Genomic DNA, 17,181 nt, shown 5'->3' with positions numbered 1-17,181 from the left:
ATTGCAGATGTAACTCAGTTCTTCAAGAAGGGAGAGAGGCAGAAGAAAGGAAATTATAAGCCAGTTAGTCTGACCTCAATGGTTGGAAATATGTTGCAGTCGATTGATAAAGATGACATTTCAGGGTATTTGGAAGCACAAGATAAAACAAGGAAACCATGCTTGCTTGACAAATCTTGGAATTTGTTGAGGGAAAAACAAGCAGCACAAACAAAGGAGAATCAGTGGATGTTGTGTACTTGGATTTTCAAAATGCCTTTGGCAAGATGCCACACAAAAGCTTGTTTAACATGTTACAAGCCCATGGTGTTACAGGGAAGATACTAATATCGATAGAGCATTGGCTAACTGGCAGGAGGTAAAAAGGTGGGAATAAAGGGAGCCTTTTCTGATTGGTTGCCAGTGACTAGTGTTGGTCCACAGTGTTCTGTGTTGGGACGGCTTCTTTTTATGTTGTATGTCAATGATTTGGATGACGGCATTGATGGCTTTGTTGCCAAATTTGTGGATGATACAAAGATAGGTTGAAGGGCAAGTAGTGTTGAGAAAGCAGGAATGCTGAAGAAGGATTTAGACTGATTAGGAGAAAAAGCAAAGAAGTGACATGGAAAACAGTGTTGGGAACTGTATAGTCATGCATTTTGGTATAGAGAGTAAAAGTGTAGACTATTTCTAAACAGAGAGAAAATTCAAAAATTTGAGGTGCAAAGGGACTTGGGAGTCCTTGTGCAAATTTTCCTATAAGTGTAACTTACAGGTTGAGTCAGTTTTTATTTTGTGAGGACTATAGTATAAAATCAAGGATATTATGCTTGGACTTATAAGGCATTCCTGAGACCTCACTTGGAGTATTATGAGCAGATTTGGGCCCTTATCTAAGAAAGCATGTGCTGATGTTGGAGTGGGTTCAAATGAGATTCACAAAAATGATTCCGGGATTGAAAAGCTTATCATATGAGGAGTGTTTGAAGCTCTGGACCTGTACTCGCCGGAATTTAGAAGAATGGTGGGGGGGGGGGGGGGGGAGAATCTCATTAAAACCTATCAAACGTTGAACAGTTTAGACAGAGTGGACGTTGGAAGGATATTTCTTATAGCGGGTGAGTCTAGGACCACAGAGTACCTCAGAATAGAGGGTCCATTTAGAATAGAGATGAGGAGGAATGAATCTGTGGAATTTGTTGCTACAGGCAGCTGTGCAGGCCAGGTCATTGAGTGTATTTGAAGTGGAGGTTGATAAATTCTTGTTATCACCAAGGCAAATCTATCACAAATATTCCCATTGTACTATCCTCCTTTTCCTCTATTTTCTCTGCAACTTATCCCCAAGACAATCCTAGTCTCAGACGGTTACAAATATTCCCTTTGTTCTATTCATTCCTTCCTCCATTCTTTCTGCTACTTAAAATAACCTTGACTTTCTTTTCTTTCTGAGTTCAGATAAATAATCTTACTCCTGAAACGTTAGCTAAGTTTCTCTTTCCGTAGATGCAGCCCAGCCTAATGAATGTTTCCAGAATTTTGTATGTTTATTGTAGGAAAGGACAAGCCAGAGAACTCACCTGGCTTCACCTAACACATTCTAGCTATCTTCCTTCCCCTCGCCCCACTTTTTATTCTGTAATCTTCACCCTTCATTTGCAGTCCTGAAGAAGGGTGATCTTTTAGAAACATCAAATTATGAAAGGGATAGATAAGATAGAGGCAGGAAAGTGCTTTCCACTGGTAGAGGACATAGCCTTAAGATTCAGGGGAGTAGATTTAGGATGGAGATGAGCAGGGACTGCTTTTCCCAGAGAGTGGTAAATCTGTAGAATTCTCTGCCCAATGAAGCATTGGAAGCTACCTTAGTAAATATATTTAAGACAAGGCTGGATAGATTTTTGCATTGATGGGGAATTAAGGGTTATGGGGAAAAGGCAGGTAGGTGGAGATGAGTCCGTGGCCAGATCAACCACGATCTTATTGAATAGCGGAGCAGGCTCGACGGGCCAGATGGCCTCCTCCTGCTCCTGTTTCTTATTTCTTATGGATCTCAGCCCAGAACATAGATTGTTTACTCATTTCCACCGATGCTGCCTGACGAGCTGAGTTCCTCCAGTATTTTGTGTGTGTTGCTCTGGAATCCTCTGTTGAAAATGTCCATGGCAGAATAAAGCTAAAAAATGTCTTACATCACCTACCAGGAACTTAATGTTAAAATATAAAAATATAGAACACGTGAGGATGACATTGAAAGGAAAACTGAGAAAGCAAAGGCAAAAGAAACGAAAGACACTTTCATGTAAATGAAATATAAGGTGCTTTATAAATACATGGACAAGGGGGGAACTAAGGAAAGAATAAGGCCTCTTTAGGCACCAGGAAAAGTTAACCTTGTGTGGGTGGAATTCTCAATGAGTACCTTAAGAGTTATCTTAACAAAACAGAGTGCTGATGTTCTGATTGTCATCAATGTGTAAATTATTGAATGGTAGAAGTAGTAAAAGCTTTCACATCTTTGAAAATGATAGCCAATATATCCTGGACTATTAAAAGAAGCCAAGGAGGAATCTGTGGAGGATCTGACCACCTTTTTAAATTACTCTCTGCTATAGCTACAGCACTGTAAGAATAGAGGACAGCAAATATATTGTTAGTTGGAAGGGAGGAAGGGGTACACTGGAGAAGGATACAGGCCAGTTAGTTTAATCTTGGCAGTGAGCAGATTATTGGAAGCAACTCTGAAGGGCAGTACAAACCTTCATTTAAGAAGAAACACTGATCAGGTATAGTCAACATGATCTGTCAAGGGAAGGTTGTGGCTAAGTTAATTGGATTTTTTTGTGGAGGCAAGTAAGGTCAATGAGGGTAGCATGTCTGATGTAACCTGCATGGATTTTAGCAAATCTTCAGACAAGGTTACGTGTAGCAGGCGTTAAAGGAAGAATAGCAAATCGCATTCAAGAACTAGTACAGTGACAAGCAAAGGATTCACAGATGTTTCTTTGACTGGAAAGCTATTACCATTGAGCTGCTACAGAACTTGAATAGGACATCATAGAACATTAGAGCACAGCCTTTTAACATAAGAGCAAACAGGAGAAAATCTGCAGATGCTGGAAATCCAAGTAACACACACAAAATGCTGGAGGAACTCAGCAGGCCAGGCAGCATCTATGGAAAAGTGTACAGTGACGTTTCGGGCTGAGACCCTTCATCAGGACGCATAAGAGCAAGGCTTTTTAACCTACTTCAAGATCATCCTAACCCATTCCTCTCGCATTGTCCACCATTTGTCTAGTACCCAGTCCATTATTTGTTTGTTCCTAGTATTAATAATTTACATTTAAAGGTAGGGGGAATGATATGTCAATGAAGTGGTTAAAAAAACATGCAAGGTGTTTGCCTCTATTAGCCAAGGCATAGAATATAAGATCAGAGAGATTACGCTAGAACCACATACTTAACTTTAAGTACGGTTCTGGACATCACATTAGGAGAAGGATAAGTTTGCTGTGGAGAAGATGCAGAGTGATTTTTGAGGATATTGCCAGGTAATGTTCCCTCTAACTTTTGTTTACAGCTGCGCAGGCCAGCCATTGCTCTGAGCAGTTTTCACACAGCCTGGAAACTGTGAGGCACTTTAAATGGGTTTTTTTTGTAATATGCACACTATGAATATTTAGAATGAAAATTGAAAAATCACATTCTTTTGATTTTATTTAATTGAAGGGTATATTGAAATTCAGTACAACACAAATCTTTCATGTTTCATAAACTTTTTCTCGTCTGTCTTTTTCCCAGTAGTGCGGCCACAAGGACAAGAGCACGGGAGCATTTCAGTTAGTGCATGGCCACGCACCCGCACAGCTTAGCGGGAACAGTACTGTCAGAGCTAGAACACTGCAGCTATGATGAAAGATTAAATAGGCATAGTTAGCAGTTAAATTCTTTGGAACAGAGGAGGCTGGAACACTGAGGCATATAAAGTTATGAGGACTGAATAAAGTTTGTGTAAATGAAATGAGGAAAAATATCCCTCTTTAAGTCTGGGTGATTAGAATCTAGAATACACTGACTAAGGCAGAGATTCTTTTGAACAGAATAATCACAATCAAAGCCCAGCAATAAGACAGAAAATACTGGAATCGCTCACCAGAGCAGGCGGCATCACTGGAGAGAGAAAAACAGTCAACATTTCAGGTCTGATACCCTCCGACAGTCAACAGTCCAGGATCTTACACCTGAAGCACTGGCTGTTTCTCCATCCACAGATGCTATCTGACCTGCTGGGTATACCAGTACACCTAGTTTTCATTTTAGGCTTCCAGCATGTGCAGTTTTTTTAAATTTTCAATCATCATTTCAACAGCTCCCATTGACCGAGACATCAAATCATCCGGAGAAGAGTTCAGCATGAAGATGAGAATGTTCGCATTGTTATTAACTAGTTTTAGATCAGAACTGATATCTTCAAAAGCATATTGAATACAGGCAAATGAGGGTATAATTTTCAGAATTATGGTGAAAGTACAGGGGAATGGGACTAAGAGGATTGCGTTAGTATAGGCTTGGTGGACTGAATGGCCTCTGTCTGTGGCATAACATTTCTATGATGCAGAGACAGTTGTACCAAATGTCCAGGTGACTCTATGCAATTTTGTGAGGGAGACAGACATCCGAGAAACAGCTTAGACTGTGGTTACCTGGTGTTGAGTGAAGCAGTAAGTGCCTGCCTCTGATTGCCTGCTCAAAACATTCTGGAGTTACTGTCATTATGTTTCTAAATCTGAACTAGGCACACATTACAATCACACCACCTGGGATCAAAGGCTGATTTATTTTAAACCACAGTTTCTGCATTCATTCACTTTTAGACAGAAAAGCTTTCTCTAAAAAGCTCTGTGCTCATTGGTTTTTCATGAGCCCATTGCATTTTTAATATGCCACAGAGCTATTTCTGTAATCCTGGATCCCTAGCAGGTAGCCTGGGTTGAAGAACGGGAGACTGGAAACCAGTCTGCCTCTGGGTTGGAACGAATACCTGCAGAACTTGTACTTGCGCACATAAAAGTCGTAGAGTCAAACGAAACGGAAATGTGCCCTTTGGTCCAACTCCTCCATGCTGAGCAAGGTGCCCTACCTGGGCTGGTTTCATTGGAAATACCCTTGTAGATCGAGAGAAGCTCAAATTGAACTGGGCATCAGTGAAAGTCACGGCTCAAGCAAACACACGGCATGCAAGAGAATTCCCAGAAGCATGACTTTCCTTGAACAATTCTGTAAACAGGCACGTAGACCTTGATCCTATTTACCAGCCAATGCAGGCAAAATCCAGACCACAGTTCACGAAGTTCGCCACACAACCAATCAGTTGACAAGAATTCCTCCCTACATCACAACTGAGTTTCCATTATGATGACCAATCAGCTGATTGATAAATATATAAAGACCAAGCATTCAGAGGACACGCCACAACTAATAGCACACTGATGATGTCTCCTGGTATGGTGATGAAACGTTTGCAAATAAATTGCCAAGATCGGACTCAACCCAACCATGGTCCCATTGGCCTGAAGCAACAAACAAGAAGCTGGAGGAACTCAAGAGGATCAGGCAGCATCCGTGGAGGTAAATGGACAGTCAATGCTTCGGGTCGAGACCCCTGACAAAGGGCCTCGATTCAAAATGTCAACATTCCATCTCCCTCCACAAATGCTGCTTGAGCCACCATGCATCTCCAACATCTTGCGCATTTCTCTGGATTCTAACATCTGCAGTCTTCTGTGTCCCTATTTTCCCGAGTTTCCATAGCCCTCTCACCCCTTCCTATCCATGTACCTGTCCAAATATGTCTTTATTTAGTTGTTTAGTGGAGTAGTCCCTTCCAGCCATTTGAGGCAAGCAGGAACCCGGATTAATCCTAACCTAATTACCGGGCAATTTACAATGACCAATTAACCTTCCCGGTATGTCTCTGGACAGGAGGGAAAGCAGAGCACCCGGGGGAAACCCACAAGGTCAGAGGGAAAATGTACAAAATTCCTTACAACAGTAGCGAGAACTGAGGCCCAACTATTGACTGCTGATTTGTAAACCACTGTTACAGGTGATGATCAGTCAACTTACCGGAGCAAGACAGGACACGTGGCTGAGTGATGCCACAACAACCACCTCTCGTTCAACATCACTTAAACCAAAGAACTGATTGTTGACATCAGAAAGGGGATGAAGGACGGACTTGTGCCAGTCTACACTGGGGAATCAGTAGTGGAGTGAGTCAGCTGCATTAATTAACATATCACTTGAACGGTCCTGGGTCCTACACATAAACGCAATCACAAGGAAAGCAGGCCGGGGTTTCTTATGAGGTTCAGCTTGTCACCGAACCACTTAACCAACTTCTGTAACAAAGTTGTGCGGATGTGCTGCTGAGTGTGTTGCGACTGGTTCCAACACGGTCTGGTATAGCAATTCAAATGTGCAGAAATGGAAGAAGCTGCAGAGAGTGGAGGACCTTGCCCACTACTTGAAAGGTACATCCCTTCCCACAATCCATTGACAAGAGGTGCTGCCTCAAGAAGGCAACATTGATCATCAAAGATCTCCAACGCCAGGGCACAGCATCTCCTCACAGCTCCCATCAGGCAAGAGGTACAGAAGCCTGTAGTCACACCCCGCCAGGTTCAGGATCATCTACTTCTTTTCAATGACCTGGCTCTGGAACCAACTGATACAACTCCAAATGCAGTATAACAATATACCACTTGCCACTAAAAGGGACTTTCTTTCTTATTATGTTCTTTCATGTAAAAGTTGCGCTTAGTTTGTTTTTCTTGTGAATGCTGCTTATCCGATGCTCTGTGCCTGTGATGCCTCTGCAAGTAAGCTTTTCACTGCACCTGCGCACACTCATATTTGTGACGATGACAATTAACTCAGCTTTGACTTTTTATTATTCTCACATGTACCGATACAGTGAAAAGCACTTGGTTTGTATGCCATCCAGGTCATGCCATACATCAATACATCGAAAACAGAATGCAGAATATAAAGTTGCAGTTACAAAGAAACTGCAGTACATAAAACATAGGAGTGCAATTAGGCCTTTTGGCCCATCAAGACTGCTCTGTCAGTTGACCATGGCTGATTTCTTTTCCCTTTCAACCTCATTCTCCTGCCTTCTCCCTGTAACCTTTGACACACTTACAGATCTAGAACCTATCAACCTCTGCGTTAAATATACTCAATGACTTGGACTCCAAAGCTGTCTGTGGCAATGAATTCCACAGACTCACCACCCTCTTGATTAAAGACTTTCCTCCTCACCTCTGTCCTAAAGAGACAGCCTTCTCTTTTGAGCCTGTGCCCTTTGGTCCTAGACTCTACTACTTTTGGAAACATCCTCTGCACGTCCACTCTATCTAAGTTTTCAATATTCAGTATCTTCCTTTCAACTCCCCGGAAATCTACCACTCACCTACAGACTAGAGGCAATTTTAGTGATCAGTTAACCTACCAAACCGCATGTTTTTGGATGTGGAATTATAGAAGTTGGGAAGTTATGATGCAGATGTACAAGACACTGGTGAGGCTGCATCTGGAACACTATGTTTAGTTTTGGTTACCCTGCTATCGGAAAGATGCCATTAATGTCACAATGTGCGCTGGCAATATCGGAACCCGAGTGCTGAGGAAAGACAGACTCTGATGTAGAGACGGCAGTGAGGGCAATCATAATTTCAAAAGAACATCGATGGCTCGGCTGAACGACATTGCAAGAAGTAACATTCTCAAAACTAGGACCCCGCGATTAGCGCTAATCAGGCATCTGCTTAAATAAAACAAATAACATGGAATTCCTGAGCCTAACAAACTAAACTTGACAAGCTTAAACCAGAAGGTACCCGGAGACAGTATTACAAAGAGTGAGTCGCTGGAGAAAAACACAAAGAACTCTAAATGATTAACAACCATCATTATTAAAAATAAGTAACAAATTTAGATGCTCTAAAAACCTCAGAGCCCAATGCTCTCCAGCGCCCCACACAGGCACTAAGAACTCATTACAATTAAGCTGGAAAGAGTGCGCAGGAGATCTGTGAGGATGTTGTGGGGACTTACAGGAGTGAGTTATAGACGGAGACTGAGCAGTTTGGAGCCTCTTTCACTGGAGCATAGGAAGAAGAGCAGCGATTGGAGAGATCTTATAGAGGTGCACACAGTCTTTCACCCTGCCTTTTCCCCTCCCGTTTAAACTTGTGTCCTCAAAAAACAGGGGGCATAGATTTAAGGTGAGAGGGGAGAGAGTTAATAGAGATCAGGGGAGCAACTTTCTCACTCAGAGGGTGGCCAGTACATGGAAGTAGCTGCCGGAGGTAGATATATTAATGATACTTATAAGGTGCTTGGATAGGTACTTGGACAGGAAAGGGATAGAGAAGGCTTTGGGGCAAACATGAGCAAGTGGAATTAGGTTAGATGGGAAATTTAGTCAGTATGGAGAGAACGGGATGAACAGCCGTTCTGGCAGCTTCTATATAACTGTTGGCAATTGTGCCTGTGATGGACATTCACTGTCCAAGGCCAATGGGCCTTCTTTTCTTTTTTTGCCAAGCTTTGCTCTCTAACATAGCAGCTGAAACTTCTAGAGATCAAAAGGGTCATTTTTGAGTAAGATAAACCTCCAAACAATATTCTTGGTTTCGCTTCTTGTCATAAACAAGAGCCAGTCTTCAGTTCTTCATGTTAATGGGAAGCAATAATCAGTCTGAAGTTAAAAGGACAACTTTGCAAACAAACATACTGTCTATAGAACACAGAATGCTGGTCACAGCACCTGAGCTGAGTTCTCAAGAGTTGCAATGCAAAACAATGGGGTTATTTAATTTCAAATCAGGCAACCTAGCTAGGTTAATTAGTTCAACAAAGCTTGCAGATGCAGTCTCAATTGATATTATCACTTAACACATCAAATAGCTGATCTGTTAATAGCTGGAAGGTTTGTATATTCAAAGATTCAGCTTCACAGCATTAATTGTAGGAATCTGGAAACTCTGTCTCCAGAAGCTTTTAGACTGTTATTATATACTTGTAAAGTCACCCAAGTGGCAGAAAACATATAAATGTAGAAAGCAGTCAGGCTTATTAGGAATGGTCAGAAACATCAATTCCTCTGCCTTTGATTCCTGTGATGGAAGATTTGTTTGCCTGCAGCTCATTTATTCTCTTTTTAGCTTATAGGAATTGTATCTGAATTTTGGAAATTCAGAATCAGAATCAGGTTTATTATCACCAGTATGTGTCGTGAAATTTGTTAACTTAGCAGCAGCAGTTCAATGCAATACAGAATATAGAAGAAAAAATAATAAAATAATAAGAATAATTAATAAATCAATTACAGCATACGTATATTGAATAGATTAAAAATTGTGCTAAAATTGAAATAATATATATTTTAAAAGTGAGGTAGTGTTCACAGGTTCAAGGAATCAGATGGCAGAGGGGAACAAGCTGTTCCAATTCTTTGTGTTATTGAAATTGTTTGTAATTTGAAAAACCTATATAAGATAGAAAATCTCTGAGCTTTAAATGTGTTTTAAGAATTTTGTCTGCATTTAAATGAGCATTATTGAAAATAAATGAACTGTGTTTGAACTATTTTGTCAGCTGGAAGCATCTCCTCGCTGGTAAACGATGTGAGACCCACCACTGAAATGTGGATATTGGTGGCTAAACTTGCCATGGACGATAAAGAGGGAAGTGAACTAGTCTTTGAAAAGTAGATAGGTACAGTATAATCTCCTTTTAGTGAGTATACTCACTGCTAACTATATTGGATCACGGTTAAGGTCTTTGTTCGAGTTTAGAACTTCATGGTCAGCAAACCCAATACCATCACACTCCAGATTCCTGCCACATTCCAAAGACGTATGGTTAGGACTAATGGGTTATGGCCATGCTGTGTCGGCACCAGAATTGTGGAGACACTTGTGGGCGGCCCAGCACAAACCCTGCTGATTTGATTTGCCTCGAAGGAACAACGCATTTCACTCCATGTTTCGATGTACATGTACAAACAAAACTAACCTTTATGTTTCTGTGCCCAGCATTACCAGAGATTGTCTATTTGTGATGAGATAACAGAGCAAGACAGGAAAAATTTAGCTATTGTAGGCTTTACTGTGACCTTCCATTCATTCCTTTCCATTCAGACCTTGCTCCGAACGAGAGGGTATGTAAATTCTTGCTGCTTTAATGATGACAGGTAATTGGCTGACATTGCGGAATCTAGCCTTGTTCAAACAAAGGGGAACTGTGCTTCTCCTGTGGAATTGTTTAAAATATCACCATGTAGCCAAGACAGCGAATACTTGCATTTCAGCCACACGCACCATTAGCATGCAGTCCTTTCAGTTTTATCATTGAAATTAATTTATTTATTTGTCAATCTGTTTGTTTGTTTATTTATTCATTCAATCAATCACAAATAAAGTGTGAAACAGCCCCTTCCAGTCCTTCCAGCCAAGCCCCGACACCACCGAGTTAATCCTAACCTAATCAGGCAGCAACTTACAATTTCCAATTATCCTACTACCCAGTACATCTTTGGACTATGGGAAGAAACCAGAGCACCTGGAGAAAACCCACACATTCCACAGGGAGAACGCACAAGAGTCCTTACCGAGGACACCTGGATTGAAATCCGAACTCCGATGTACCGAGCTGTAACAACATCACGCTAACCACTACACTACCAAGGCACCATCTAAACCAACAGATCATGGGTTTCACAGGTCCTGACTTATCTACATTCAAGCCTATTTAATGCACTGAGTCTTTAAGGACATGGGCCCCACCTAACCTGTCCTATAAGGAGTGAATCAATCTGTGTCTCAATGGATGAATCCTAGGAAGATGAAGCACGGCTTCCCCCCAGACTCTCAAAAGCCTTCTGAGGGAGATGCCCTCTGTGATGTTGGGCCTGAGGCAGAAGGTATGTCAGAACCATTGATCTGGCAAAACTGGTCCTCACCCTCAATGACTTCTCCTTCAGCTCTTCCCACTTTCTTCATTCTCTAGGGGTAGCCACGTGAGCTCCAGCTATACATGCCTCTTTGTTGGCTACGTAGAACAGTTCATGTTCCAAGCCTTTCCCGGTGATGCTCCCTAATTTTTTCTGCGCTACATTGACGACTGCATTGGTGCTGCTTCATGCACCCACGCTGAGCTCATCAATTTCATCAACTTTGCCTCTAACCCTGCCCTTAAATTCACTTGGTCCATTTCTGACACCTCCTTCCCCTTTCTCTAACTCCATCTCAGGAGACAAACTGTCGACTGACATCTTTTATATATCTACCGATCCCAACCTTGCTTATATGTCTTCCCACTATGTCTCCTGTAAATATGTAATTCCCTTTTCTCAGTTCCTTCATCTTTGCTGTATCTGTTCCCAGGATGTGGCTTTCCATTCCAGGACATCAGAGATTTCCTCCTCCTTCGAAGAGCAGGGTTTCCCTTCCTCCATCATTAATGCTGCCCTCACCCACATCTCCTTCATTTCTCAAGCAGCCATGGTCACCCCATCTTCCCTCCACATTAACGGTGCTGGGGCTCCTCTTGTCTTTAGCTACCACCTCATCGGCCTCCATATCCAACACATCATCCTCCGTAACTTCTGCCATCTCCAAAGGGATCCTAACACCAGACGTATCTTTACCTCCCCCTCCTCCACTTTCCGCAGGAATCACTACCTCCATGATTCCCTTGGCCATTCATCTCTTCACCCTAACCTCCTTCACGGCACTTATCCCTACAAACTGCTTAAGTGCTACATCTGCCTATTCACCTCCTTCCTCCCTCCATTCAGGGCCCCAAAAAGTCTTTCCAAATGAGACAACACCTCAACTGCGAATCTGCTGGGGTTGTCTATTGCGTTTGGTGCTCCTGATGCAACCTCCTCTACACTGGTGAGACCCGTTGTAAATTGGGGGGCTGCTTCATCAAGCACCTCTAGTCAGTCCACCATTTCCCCATGGCCAAACATTTTAATTCCAATTCCCATTCCTGTTTTGACATGATAGTCCATGGCCTCCTCTTGTGCCAAGATGAGACCACCCTCAGGGTGGAGAAGCAACACCTTATATTCCGTCCGGGTAGCCTCCAACCTGATGGCATGAATCTGGTAAAAAAAACTTTTCCCTCCTTCTCCCCTCTTCTTCTATTCCCCACTCTGGCCTGTTACCTCTTCTGCCTATCACATTCCCCTGAAACCCTCCTCCTTCCCTTTCTCCTATGGTCCACTCTCCTCTCATTTCAGATTCCTTCTCTCCAGCGCTATATTTTTCCCACCCACCTGGCTTCTCCCATCTCTTTCTAGCTATCCTCCTTCCTCTCCCCCCCACCTTTTTATTCTGGCATCTTCTCCCTTCCTTTCCAGTCCTGAAGAAGGGTCTCGGCCCGAAACGTCGGCTGGCCATTCACTTCCATGATGCTGAATTCCTGCCTCTTTCTGTGTGCTGCTTTAGATTTCCAGCATCGGCAGACTTACTCATGTTTACTATATTCTGCACTGTGTTTTCCTTTCACCACCCTGATGTAACTACATACTGCATGTCACGGTCTGTCTGGATGGCAAGCGAAACAAAAGCTTTTTGCTGCACATGTGATAACACCAATATCAGACCGTTCCCAGCTCTAGGAATCCATTACATCTTGCCTTTGGTTTTCGATTTGCAAATTTGATCTGTTGCTAAATCAAAAAGAAAATTGCTAATATATGAAAGCTCAGAGTCATTCAAAACGTGGCATGTGAACCTAATTTACCTTTTTGAAGAGTCTTGTAGAGTCCTCACTAATCTGCATAAAACGCATGATGACATTGTTTAGATAGATGTCACTCAAGGTTGCGTGGTCTTTGCTTTCTCTCCTGACTTGGTTCAAAAGTAAGTACCAACAATTTACTGGGGACAGAAGATTCTGGTCTTTCCTAGCAAAGAGAAAAAAAATAAAGTTAAAAGTCATGCAGTTATTCCTCTCACACCACAGCATTTTTGTAATTAAGACATTCAATCTAGAGTACTACAAATCAAATAAGCACTAACTATTGACCCATATTAGATAGATCACAAATACGACACACAAAATGCTAGGGAACTCAGCAACTCTGCCCTGCCATTCCATCATGACTGATTTATTAACCCTCGCAACCCCACGCTCCTGACTCCTCCTCCTCCTCCTCCAACATTTGTGTGTCTTACTCTGGATTTCAAGCATCAGCAGAACCTCTTGTGCTTAGACAACATGCACTTTTGAATATTCACAGAATAAACCTAGTGTATTTAATACCTACCTTAATTACCATTACATTTGGCTTTGATAGCCCATTTTAGAGGCATTTCGAGAAACACAGAGGGCCAGAGAGTTGTACCAACACTCTGATAGCGGTAATTTGCAGCATAGCAACACACACAAATGTTGCAGAAACTCAGCAGGTCAGGCAGCATCTATGGAGAGGAAAGAACAGTCCTGGTGAAGAGCTTTGGCCCGAAAAGTCCACTGTTTATTCCCCTTCATAGATGCTGCCTGACTTGCTGAAATCCTGCAGCATGCTGTGTGTGTTGCTCTGGATTTCCAACATCGGCAGAATCTCTTGTGTTTATCATTTGCAGCATTAAGTTTTGCCAGATCATTTGCGGAGGCGTTTGAATCATATTTCTTTATCATTGCTCCAGGTGTTCAGGCTACAGGTTAAATACCAAGTGTGCCACTAAATCCAGTTTGGTTATTTCGTTCTCTAATGAAGTCATACACAGACCCTTTACACAGGGTGGTGAAAACAGTACATGGCACACTGGCCTTAAGATGACATAGGAAAAGATTTATGCCATTCGGCCCTTCGAGTCTGCTCTGCCATTCCGTCATGGTTGATCCCTCTCAATCCCATTCTCCTACCATCTCCCTGTAACCTTTGACCTCTGCTTTAAATATACCCAATTAAATGACCTCCACAGATGTCCGTGGCAATAAATTCCACAGTATCACCTTCAACAGTAAGGGCATCGAGTTTAGCAGTAGGGGCATTGGTGAAACTACACATGGGGTAACTGGGTCCAATTTTGGTCTTGTTGGAAAGACATTGGCAAGCCGGAGAGGGTGCCTGGACTGGAGGGCCTGAGTTATAGGGAGAGGTTGGCCAAGGTGGATCTTTATACCTCGGACGGAATGACGGTTGACCAGATAGAAGTTTATATGATAAAGAGAGGTATGGATAAGGTGCACAGTCACCGTCTTTTTCCCAGGGTTGGAGTACACTGCTAGCAGGCAGAGAGACACTGCATCTGTACTGTATTACCCCAGGATTCTGTGACTCTGTGACAAGGTGACATCAGGCCTCCAGAACAAGGTTCACTTCCTAAGACCCATCCAATGTTAGACTGACTTCAATACTCTAAAGTATCAGGCAGCCACCCTGCTCATGGACTGCCTGTCCCACTCCTATCAGGGAAAAAGCTACACAGCATCCACACCAGGGTCACCAGACTCAGACAGTTCCTTCCCCAAGCAGTCAGCTGATCAACACCTCCACCCACTAACTCCACCACTACTTTATTACTTCCTGTCAGTCACCTTATGTACGGCCTAGCACCACTCTATGGACATACTATCAATATGTATATAAGCTATATTAAGTATTCATATTTATTGTGTATTTTTATTATATTTATGTTCTTTTTCTTTTGTGTTTTATTTTGTAATTGATAATAGTTTGAGTGATAAAACCAGCTGAAATGTATAATAAATCAAGATTCAAGATTGTTTAATATCAAATCTGGAGTAACAATTATTTTATTCTTTTTATACTTGTGTACAGAAAATGACATCAAACAATCTTGAATCTTGAATTATTAGACATTTCAGCTGGTTTTATCCCTCAAACTATTATCAATTACTATAACTACTGGTAATTCCCCTGTCTGGCTCCCCTCTCACCTGTTCTGTTGTCCCTACCTGCCTATCACCTCCCTCTGGCACCGCTCCCCCTTTCCTTTTGATCATGGTCCACTCTCCTCTCCTGTCAGATTCCTCCTTCTTCAGCACTCTGCCTTTTCCACCTATCACCTCCCAGCTTCTCACTTCATCCCCACACACCTTCCTTTCACGCCCAATCAGTAAGCGGGAACACAAGAAGCAGCAGCACTTTCATTTGGTCCGAGGTTGAAGTGATTTGTGTGTGGCAATTCTGGGTGATCTCCAGACTCCCGGATAACCAGATCTGCACCAGCTGCAGCTCCTCAGAGAATGTGTTGGGGAGCTGGATCTGCAGCCCACTGACCTCCGGCTCTTACGGGAGGGAGACTGAGGAAATGACAGATAGGAGCTACAGGGAGGTGGTCACTCTTAGGCTGCAGGAGGCAGGAAACCGGGTGACTGTCAGGAGGAGGACGGGAGATGGGCAGCCAGTGCAGCGTACCCCTGTGAAGGTCAGGGTTGTCTCAGATCGGGTCCAGGACATGCTAAAGGGGGAGGATGAGCAGCAAGAAGGCTTGGTGCATATTGGCACCAATGACATAGGTAGGAAAGATGAGGAGATCCTGAGGGATGTTTTAGAGATGCTAGGTAGAAAGCGAAAAGCAGGACCTCCAGGATAGCAATCTTGGGATTGTTTACCTCTGTCACGCACCTCTGAGGGTAAGAATAGGATGATCTGGCAGATGAATGCATAGCTCAGGAACTGGTGCAGGGGGCAGGGCTTTAGATACCCAGATCATTGAGATCTCTTCTGGGGAAGGTATAACCGGTACAAAAGGAACGGGTTACACCGGAACATTGTATTGAATGGACAGGTAAGTCGGCTGAGGGAATGGGGCGGCTATGTTGTAATCAAATCATTAGAAATGGTGATATAGGATTAGAAGGTGTAGAATCGTTGTGGGTAGAGCTAAGAAACTGCAAGGATATGAAGACCCTTATGGGAGGTACATACAGATCTCCAAACAGTGGTAAAGATCTGGTCTACAAATAACAATGGGAGGTAGAAAATGCATGTCAAAAGGATAATGTTACGAGAGTCATGGAGGAATTTCAATATGCATGTTAATTAGGAAAATTAGGTTGGAGCTCAGTCCCAAGAGGGAGAATTTGTAGAATGCCTATAAGATTACTTCACAGAGCAGCTTGTGGTTGAGTCCACTCAGGGATCAGCCATTCTGGATTGGGTGTTATGCAATGAACCGGAATTGATTAGAGAGCTTAAGGCAAAGGAAACCTGAGAGGCAGTGATCATGATATGATTGAATTCACCCTGCAATTTGAAAAGGAGAAGCTAAAGTCAGACGTATCAGTGTTATAGTGGAGTAAAGGGAATTACAGAGACATGAGAGAGGAGCTGACCAAAATTGATTGGAAAGGAACACTAGCAGCAATGGCTGGAATTTCTGGGAGTAATTTGGTAGGTGCATAGTAGATAATCCCAAAGAAGAAGTAATTTAAAGGCAAGATGACACAACCCAGGCTGACAGGAGAAGTCAAAACCAATATAAAAGCCAAAGAGAGGGCACATAATAGAGCAAAGATTAGTGGGACGTTAGAGAACTGGGAATTAGTAGGAAGTTACAGCCTCAGAATAGAGGAATGTCCACCTAAAATGAGATGTGGATTAATTTCTTTATCCAGAGGGTGGTGAATCTGTGGAATTCATTGCCACAGATGGCTGCGGAGGCAAAGTCATTGGGTACATTTAAGGCAGAAGTTGATAGATTCGTGATTATCAGGGCATGAAGGGATATGGGGAGAAGCCTAGAGATTAGGGCTGAGAGGAAAAATGGACCAGCCATGATGAAGTGGCGGAGCAGACTCGATGGGCCAAATGGCCTAATTCTGCTCCTATATCTTATGGTCTCACCTATCACCTTCTAGCTTGTACTCCTTCCCCTCCCCCCACCTTCTATTTCTGACTAGTTCCCCTTTCTTGCCAGAACTGATGAAGGGTATCGTGCCGAAACGTCAACTGTTCATCCCTTTCCATAGACACTGCCTGACCTGCTGAGTTCCTCCAGCATATTGTGTGTGTTAGTCTGGATTTCCAGAATCTGCAGAATCTCTTGTGCAAGAGGTAATTCTAGTTTTGATTCAATTTAGTCTGTGGGAACACTGAATGAAAATGTTCACAGATGCCCTTTCCTAAGTCCACTGCCT

General features: G+C 42.8%; 1 protein-coding gene across 13 annotated transcripts in view; it reads right to left on the bottom strand.

The window, feature by feature from the left end:
* Positions 1–17,181, bottom strand: part of srgap1a (SLIT-ROBO Rho GTPase activating protein 1a) — a 324,530-nt gene that overhangs the window by 134,399 nt on the left and 172,950 nt on the right. For all 13 annotated transcript variants that reach the window (XM_073058740.1, XM_073058741.1, XM_073058748.1 and 10 more), the window contains exon 3: positions 12,811–12,973. In XM_073058740.1, the coding sequence (XP_072914841.1) occupies positions 12,811–12,973 (163 nt within the window). The remainder of the gene's footprint in view (positions 1–12,810; positions 12,974–17,181) is intronic.

The sequence above is a fragment of the Hemitrygon akajei genome, chromosome 10, assembly GCF_048418815.1.
Source record: "Hemitrygon akajei chromosome 10, sHemAka1.3, whole genome shotgun sequence".
In the NCBI taxonomy this organism is placed as follows: Eukaryota; Metazoa; Chordata; class Chondrichthyes; order Myliobatiformes; family Dasyatidae; genus Hemitrygon; species Hemitrygon akajei.
This window is presented reverse-complemented; position numbering and strand designations above follow the sequence as displayed.